An 8,913-nucleotide genomic window follows, 5' to 3' on the forward strand; every position below is an offset into this window, starting at 1 on the left:
ATCTGTGTTAGTCCCTCATTTCCAAGTGCACAGGCAGACAGAGGTAAAGATAGTACAGAAGAGACAAATCTTACATTTTGTGGCTTTTATTTCCTACCCCAAAGCTGTTTCTCAAGAGTTTGAACTAGCAGACAGATAAAACACTCCAGCCTTCCCTGAAATGGGAGGTCTCCTCCCAGATCAGCAATAATATAACTGCAGTTCTCTAATAGCTCACAGCAGGGCTACGGAGGAGCTTGGGGCAAGGAAAACTGCTTGCATGTTTCTCACTGAAAGAAAGACTGAAAGGGGTAGAGTGAATTTCAGTGGGATTTGTCCAGGACTCCAGAGCTGATGCTACAAGATAAGAACGTCCAGAAGTTTCACAGGCTCTTAGTGGAATACCTCATGTAGGAAGTACTGCCTGTAGCAGCAGGCATGGCAGGATGACAGCTCCTCCCACCAGCAGCACTTTTATGAAAGTGCTTTCAAAAAAGTGCTTCTCGTGATAAGAATCAGCATATACTTCCAACAATTTAATCACCCTCCTGTTCAAGCACTTGTGACCACACAAAAGGAGTAACGAGGATCTAGAATGGAAAACAATAGCATTTCTGAAACAATGGCTTAGAGTCCCCAAGAATGAGCCAGAGGGCAGACAGAGCCAAGCACAGCAAGAGGACCTGGTTCGGTTCTTCTGGAAATAAGTCAAAGAATGAGAAGCCCTCACCCACTCACCAGGACAGGTTTCCCCTCTGACTGCACCACCTCCAATCAGCTGCACTGCAGACAGCATGTAGCTTTCCTCAAGCAGGAGGGAAGCCTTCTGCACTCCCTTTCCACCCACAGTGATGCAGAGGTGCAGCACATGGCACACCTGAGCCGGCTCCATGTGGCAGCCTCAGCAGAGGACTCAGAGAGGACTGAAGGCCAGAAGCAGCACACAGCTGAATGCAAGCTAAGTTAGCCTTCCCAGTATCACTTCAGCCCTGTAGGTACAGGCTTATGCAAACACATCCACACCGCCTCCAGGCCTGACCTGGGACACAGACCTGACACCTTCCACTTCTAAACGAGGCAGGCTAAATTCTAGTCCTGGGACAAGGCCAGACTACATCAGGATCAAAAAGCCAGCTAAGTGCAAGACTGTTAAGGAAGTGATCCTGATCCAAAATGAGAAAGCTGTCTGGTGTTATCTTGGGGGTTTGGTATCCGATGTGCATCTGCTCCCATTCACAGGAAGGTCCTGCTCATAAGCAATCACTGACTATTGCTCTGACAGGCTGTTTGAAAAGAAGCTTTCCTGCTCTACTCACAACCTGCACAAAGCATTCCTTGTTTGGTTTTGCTTTTCATATGCCATATTCAGAAGCGGCACCAAAGGACACCGCCTGGCAAGGTTTGTTAGCCCTCCACTTAGAAGATGACAGCTGCTGAAGGTGCCTGAAAGATGTCAGTCATATACCAGAGCTGGGAGGAGAAAGACTGGGGGCCAGGGAATGTCAGAGGGCAAAGCAAAAAAGGTTGCTAACTTGCAACACCGGCCCACTTTAAAGACCTCTTTAATTTCAATAATAGCTGGTCCCAGAAAGAGAAGGAACAAAAATCATCTTCAACTGAGTTTTCACAAAATAACAGAAGAAACCTCCTTACTTTCTTGTTTCAGGACTCATCTATGAAAGCAGAAGCAACTCAGCAAACGTATCTCACCATGACAATAGGCTGCACCCAGCCAGTAGCCATCAGGCCCAGGACTGCAGCAAAGGTTGCTGCTGGCAGCTGAGCATGCTGCGTGAGCAAGCTACATAGCACCACTGATAGACATCAGAGCTAAGACCTGCACTCAAGCCTCAGATGGCCATTAGATGAGCACTGTTTAAACACGGCTTGCACCAGTGCTTCTTCACACCAGCTGATTTATTTCTCCACACGTTTAACAAAAAGCCCTTGCCTTTGGTCCCTAATTGTTACAGTGTTGAGCCAGTATTGACTTGTGCTATTTCCAGACTGCCTGGTGCACCGCAGCCCACCAGGAAGGCAGGGAGGCGAAAACAAAACAGCACAGAGCAAGAAATTCAATAAGCACACAAATCTCATAACAGAATGCAGGTTAGAAACAGAACAACCCCTCCCCCTTCCTTCCTTCCTTCCTTCCTTCCAGAACAGGACTATTTGGATGCCTGATTTATCTGGCAAGGTGCTTTATAAAACACAAGGAAGAAAAACTAGATTCAGCACTTAGTGACCAATCACTGAGAACCAGCAAGCCAAGCACCTCACCTCACTAGCCGTAAATCAGAATTAGGCCTTGGTCTTGCTACGGGACTTGCAGAGGCATGCCAACGTCAGCTCCACGCTGCCTTCCAAGCGTGCAGAATTCCACCCATAGAAAACCAGGGCACGGGATGAGCTCTACTGCTTTTAAAGTGAGTGGACTCACCGAAGCTGCAAAATAGTACGCGTAGCTGTCGTGTGGGTTCCACTGCACTGCCCCGATGTCCCACTTGCTCTGCCGGGAGATCTTCCGATGGCCCTCGGTTGGTGCATCCAGGTTGACTATGTAGAGGAAACGGCGGCTGCAAGGCACAGACACAGACAGGTGGCATGGCACAGGGCTGATCTCGAAAGCCCGAGCTCCCGAGGAGCTTACAGCCAAGCAGAGGAGCTTCACAAACACGTGAGAGCACCTTCCTAAGAACGCTACTTTTGATAACTATTCCAAACAGACAACAGTTAGAAAGAAATAAAACAAAAACACTGAAGATCTGTACATGCAATAGGCAGCTCAGACTACAGAAAACTTCAGCAAGCACAGGGAAACGGTGCGAAAGCATACAGATACACTTTGCTGGACTAGAGCAGTAGCAGAGAGGAGGTGGCTGAGGCTGGGTGCACACAGCACTGGCTGCACAGGAGCCAGCTGCACCCTGGGGAGGCTGATCTGAACAAGAGTCAACAGCCCTAACAAGCGTGGCTGAGGGTTTTCACACTGCGATGTCTGGGGGCTTCTGCAGGCAGTACAAGCAGAACCACACACAGCTAGCTCAGCTGCAGCAGTGTATGAATGTGGGTGGACGCAGCACTGAGCTGACCTGGTTATATTGCTGACCTGAGCCAACTCTATATGCAGAAGAGAGGTGTCTGCGTGCTGCTGAACCTGTGCTCTGCTTGCTGCTGGACATGGCCAACTCCCCGTAAGCTAGGTGAGACATTCCCTCCACAGTGTGATTCATTTCTCAAACAAGATAAAGCTCCCAGAAATAACTGTGAGCTCGCTACTGGAAGGCCAGTACAAAAACATATGGAACTGTGTATAATTAACCACATCAGCATCACGTGTGTCAGCTGTGTGGTGAGCGTACAGCTGCCCTGAGCACGGAGTTCTCCCAAGAGAAAGAACACAGAGAACACCTCTGTTGCCCTTCCGGAACCAAGTCCCCAGGGCAGGGGAAGAGTGAAGATGTTCCTATGCTCTGAGGCTCCTATGCACCTTTAAAAGAAAGGAGGCAAATCCTGAACAACTACTGGAGAATTCTCAAAAGCAGCTGGTCCTGACAGTGAATAGCAGACAGACTGCCCTCAGCACACTGCCGGCCCAAATAAACTTTAAAGTGGGTGGGTGTGAGGAAGAAATATGAAGTTAGGCCCAAACCAACTGCTCAGTTGCTGCTCCTGTGCACGCACAGCACGGACAAAGGGCCAGGGCACTGCATGGCACGGAGCTTCTATCAGCAGAGCCACAACCAACACAAAACACACGCAGTCCCTTGGTGTCCCCCTTGAATCCCATTGCAAGTCCTACAGCTGATTTATCAAAGGTAGAGAGACATAAGGCAAAGAGACTAGCATGCAGGAATACATTACTGTCAGATCAGCTCTGCTAATACCTCATGGATGGAGGCGACAACAGTGAAGTACGTAAAGAGAAACGGGAAAGCAGAGGGTAGAAAATAAGCCTGAGAAAACTAAGGCAGGGGGTGTTTGGCTCCTCACAAGCATCACCCTGCACTGAATCCATTAAAGTAACAGGTCAGTGACAGAGGAGCTTGGCTCCTCTCACTAAGCGCACTATGGGGGTCTTTGGGGCAAATTTCATCTTAAGCAAATGACAGTATTTATTTCAAACAGAACCCAAACAGTGCTTTCTCACGCTTCACCTCCCACAGAAGATTTGGGAAAGCATACATCAATAAAGCCATAGCAGCATTTGATTTTGTTGTTGCTCATGTCTGTAAACCGCGTCCCACTGGAAATGTTCCCCAGAATCCTCTTTGTGAAGCTCCTTGAACAGAATTCGGCTGCCCCTTTCCAAAACATTTTATCAGCCCTTCAGCTGAGGGTCAGCCCGAAGGTTGCTGATTTGGCTTGTGGAAGTGACTGTCACACATTTCTAATGGGGATTGTCACACTCACCCTGAGAGCACTGCATGCTGTCCCAGGCAGTCCACTGACATAGCAGTCGCCTGTTAAAGACAAACAGAGAACAAGACTGAATTACACCTGTCAGGTCGGCTTCTTAGTCAAACACACAGCTTTGGGGAGGAGCTCGGGAAAACCTGCCAGCTTATCTTCAAGGCATAAACTGCTCTAAGAGTCAAAACTGGTATATCTCCGGGGTGGCAGAAGTAACAGCCCTTAAAGGATCACGGATAGGTGACAGGATGCAACAGTTGATGTGGGGATGCAGGACAGACAGAGAAAAATATTCTTTTTTAGAGCAAATAGAAGACAAGACGTGGCAAACACCATTTCAGGCACTCGTTTCATTCCGACTGCTCTAGCAATCACTGCTGATTGAAAGGCATCAGCAATCTCACATAATCCTTATTAATCAACCTCTGCTCCTGCTCAGGGGCTTTCTCAGCCTCTCTCCTGTCGCAGGGCCAGATTTAATTACATATGTACAGGGAGATAAAAGTGCAGCCATTTGCGTGTGGCTGGTCTCCAAACAAGGGACGGCTGAGAGGCATCAGAATTTACTCTTGTGTAGGAGGCTGAGAGAGAACTTAAGCACCACAAGGAGAAAAAACAACAACAACAAAACCCAACCACCACAAAACAACTGTTTGAACGCCATCACCCCCCTCTGTTCAGAATGGAACTGGATGATGGAGATGAGCTCATTTACTTGCCAACAGAATAAAGGAAAATGTGACTTGAAAAGCCGTGCAGCTCGCCCCATAAACATAGATATGCCTTCAAAGCAGTTCTAAGCGTTCACAGCGCAAAAACAGAACATGCCCCACATTCTTCAAGCTCACTGCTGTCGTCTTCAAAGCTAACTCTGAAGGCTGAGCACTGCTGCCGTTGGTGGCTCTGCCAAGTCCACTGAGCACAGATTCAGCCAGACTTTGGGATGTCCCACAGCTGTGCTTACAAACAGCACTGAAGTCAGGCAATAAGGCAGCCCCGCTCCATTGCGATCACAGCTGCCAGAGGATTAACCATCATAAAACCTGGTTTATCCAACCGTTCTGCAAACTGCCAGCCCAGCACAGGTGGAAGGCTGCATCACTTGCTTGCAAGTGCCTCAGCTGAGGGAGAGACAGCTGCACCGTGGGGCTGTTCTTCACTGGAGAGCAGAGCTGTACCTGCACCCCACCAGACAAGTTTCACTACCTTCATCGCCCTCGTAGGAAGCAAATCTAGTTTTCCAGCAAGGTTTTCCTCATCCTAAAACTGAGACTCAAAATGAGCAGGCAGTTTCTAAATCTCTAGACGGCAACAAGGTAATTCCAGCTTCCTAGATTTCCCTTGCGAAACAACAACGTGGGTTATTAAATTTATTTTTAAAAAAATAATCACACAGGACAAGGAAGTTTTCCCAGATGTTGTGTATTTTTCTTGTGATGAATCAGAATGAGGATCACTGAACCCACTACTGGAACCAGAGCTTTCTCCCGTGATGAAGTGCCCGTCAGCTGCCATATTTCACACACATTTGGCCATCTTTCCCCAAACTGGAATAACACCAGTCAATTTAAAGTGAATGATGGCTTTGTATACAAGTTTATTTCTCTACTGCTGGCACCAGAATCTCATAAATCCTTATAAAGAGTTTTTAATAATGAACGTTGCTAAACTGTTTTTTTTCAGGCTCCAAATATCGTAAGACGTAATGACTAATTAGAATGAAGTAAAAACCTTCATGTGTCAGGTTGCTACTATTTGGGTCACAAATAAAATCATTTTATGGCAAGATCTTCCCTACAACATTACAGTCTCTTATCCAAGCAACGGGGGAAAAAAGAAAAATAAAGCAGCTGTCAGATACATTTGATGTGCTTTGCATATTGACATGTCAGACTTCACAGCACAACTTCCCAGACAGGGGAAGCTGAAATGGAACAAACCAACCTGAAACTGTTGCTTTATCCTAAAACAAAATTGGACTAGCTAGAATTATAGTTTATGAGTAGCAGCTCTCTGAATAAGCACATCTGAAAACCACCTCTGAGCCCACAGTGCAAGCAGCATCTCAGAATTTCAGAGATGTCACCTGTAGCCAACGCTGGCCCCAGGCTACCCTACCATTTTCAGCAAAAAGTGTTGCTGGTTGGGTGCTGCAGCTTTCACACAACACTCTGGCATGGAAAATAAAGGTCACTTCTTGCATACATGTCACATCTTTGACTCTTTGGTGTTGTGCCTGTTTCGTGGTAGGGATGTTGGAGACAGGATGGTCACCAGGCAGAGCTCAGGGTCTGTACAGAAGGTAACAGCTGAGGTGTTTCAATTTCTCAAGCTCAGGCTTCAGAGGGAAGAAAAAAAAAAAAAAAGTGCTCAAACCCAAATACATAGATAAGTTCATCCTGAAACCAGCAGCTGAGCAGCCCTGGACACTGCAGCTCTCTGGTTTCACATGAGAGCATAGGCGGGTCAGAAAGATCACGCCAGAGTAAACCAAAGTGACCAAAATACCAGCAGTTAGCCTCCCTGCTAATCATAGAATGACCTGGGTTGAAAAGACCCACAGCGCTCATCTGATTCCAACTCCCTGCTGTGTGCAGGTCACCAACCAGCAGCCCAGGCTGCCCAGAGCCACATCCAGCCTGGCCTTGAATGCCTGCAGGGATGGGGCATCCACAGCCTCCTTGGGCAACCTGTGCCAGTGCCTCACTGCCCTCTGGCTAAAAAAATTCCTCCTGATATTCAACCTAGAACTCCCCTGTCTCAGTTTAAAACCCTATTCCCCCTTGTCCTATCACTAAAGTATGCACCAGCAGCACAGCAAGACTGCAACCAACTGCTGCAGAGGGTTCAAACACCTGTTCTTCCCCACTCCCCTCCCACATGCAAGTCATTATGAACAAGCAACCAAACCATGAGGCACATATCTCCTGAGCCAGATGTAATCTGAATCCCCTATTTGAGGGTAAGTACCTTCATATCTCAGCTTCCTGAAAGCAAATCCTCACCAACAGACAGGACAGCTTTACAGCATTTCATCCAAGAGGAAAACAAAAGCAATGTCAGGCTTTTCAGTGCAGAGCTGAGAAGCTCTGTTGGCTTACAGAAGGTAGACTGGGTACAACGTGCAGGATGTAAGGGCCTGGCTGGGAATGGTGAGCACAGAACTGGCACTGATCTGGGACGTGAGTAAGAACAGAAGATGACTGCAGACTGGTTGTTTTCTGGGTTTCTTGAGCTCACCCACCAGGCTCAGCTCTGTGAGAGAAAGGGCAATGCCACAACAAAATGCTTTCCCACAGAACGGTTTCTAAGAGAGCACACAAGCAGAGCCTGAAGGGAGCGCTGCTACAGCCTGCAAACACAAAGCCAGAGCTGGCCTCTCTGCTATTTCAACCCTAACCAGCTATTCCTGCTGACCTCCCTACACCCAGCGACTCTATTGCAGCCAGCAAAGGAGCTGCGATGCTCTCAGAGGAGAAACAGGGAGAGGGGTGCGGGAAGTGGGAGCGCCTGCAGTAAGGCCCGGAGCAAAGCTAGAAAAAACGGACACGTTTAGAATCAATACTGGCAATAAAGCGCCTCACGGATTAATGCGCTTCCGCACGAACCGAACCGACGACAGACACACCCCAAACCCACGAGGCGGTTCACTATCCCTACAGCCCGGCTCGCAGCCCCGCACTGCGCTCTCAGAGGGGGGCACAGCGAGCAGCCCGTAGCGGGCCCTCCTCAGCAACCCCGCGCCCGCAGCCCTTCGGCCCGGCCCCAGCCGCCAGGCACAGACCGCACGGCACAGACCGCACGGCACAGCCCTGGGGCCCGGCGGGGCGGGAGCTCGCGCTGCTCCTCAGGGCCCGACCTGGGCGTCGCGGAACTCCACCACCACATTCTCGCTGCTCCAGCGCGCCGCCATCTTAGGCCGCCCCAGCAACGCCCCGACGCCGGCCTCGGCGGGGCGGGAAATGAGGCGGGACCCGCGGGACGCGCATGCGCGCCGCGCGCGCCCACCCGGCGCGGGGGCCGCTGGGATTTGTAGTCATTCAGCCCCCCTCTCCTCGCGCAGCCCCCGGCCCGGCACCGCAGGGAGGCGGTCGGGGTTCCGCGCGCACACCGGGACTCGCTCGGCGGCGTGCGCGGGGCCGGCGGGGCGCGGAGCCGCACCGCCCGAAGCGGCCGGGCCTTCTTGCCGCGCGAGGGGCAGGCCGTGCGGGACTTCGCGGCCCCGTGCGGGAGCAGCAGCGGCAGTATTGGCAGCTGCCGCCGCGTCCCCGCGCCGGCCGGCAGCAGCGCAGGGGTTAAGGGCGGCGGGCCGGGGGGGGGCCGGGGGCGGGAGCATGCGTGCTGCCGGCCTCCATTGTCTCCGGCGCGGCGCCCAGCAGCCAGGCGGCGGCCGGCAGCGAGGCTGGGCCCGGCGCAGCGCGCAGCCCCGCAGCCGCTGAGCCCCGCGGGAGGGGTCCGCCCGCCGCCCCCATGGGCCGCAGCTGATCGCCCGGCACGAGGGAGCCCCCCGCCCTTCCTCTC

At 51.0% G+C, this 8,913-nt stretch overlaps 1 protein-coding gene across 7 annotated transcripts in view; it reads right to left on the reverse strand.

Annotated features, from left to right (window-relative positions):
* Positions 1-8,642, reverse strand: part of WDR59 (WD repeat domain 59) — a 48,287-nt gene extending 39,645 nt beyond the window's left edge. The window contains exons 1-3 of one of the 7 annotated variants that reach the window (XM_048958165.1): positions 8,252-8,641; positions 4,393-4,442; positions 2,420-2,555 (exon numbers count right to left, since the gene is read on the reverse strand). In XM_048958165.1, the coding sequence (XP_048814122.1) occupies positions 2,420-2,555; positions 4,393-4,442; positions 8,252-8,305 (240 nt within the window). In that variant the 5' untranslated portion in view covers positions 8,306-8,641. Of the gene's footprint in view, positions 1-2,419; positions 2,556-4,392; positions 4,443-6,597; positions 8,183-8,251 lie in introns of those variants that run through there. The other 6 variants (XM_048958166.1, XM_048958168.1, XM_048958170.1 and 3 more) reach the window with 6 other exon arrangements.
* Positions 8,643-8,913: the final 271 nt, after the last annotated feature.

Source organism: Lagopus muta, chromosome 12 (genome assembly GCF_023343835.1).
Source record: "Lagopus muta isolate bLagMut1 chromosome 12, bLagMut1 primary, whole genome shotgun sequence".
Classification (NCBI taxonomy): domain Eukaryota; kingdom Metazoa; phylum Chordata; class Aves; order Galliformes; family Phasianidae; genus Lagopus; species Lagopus muta.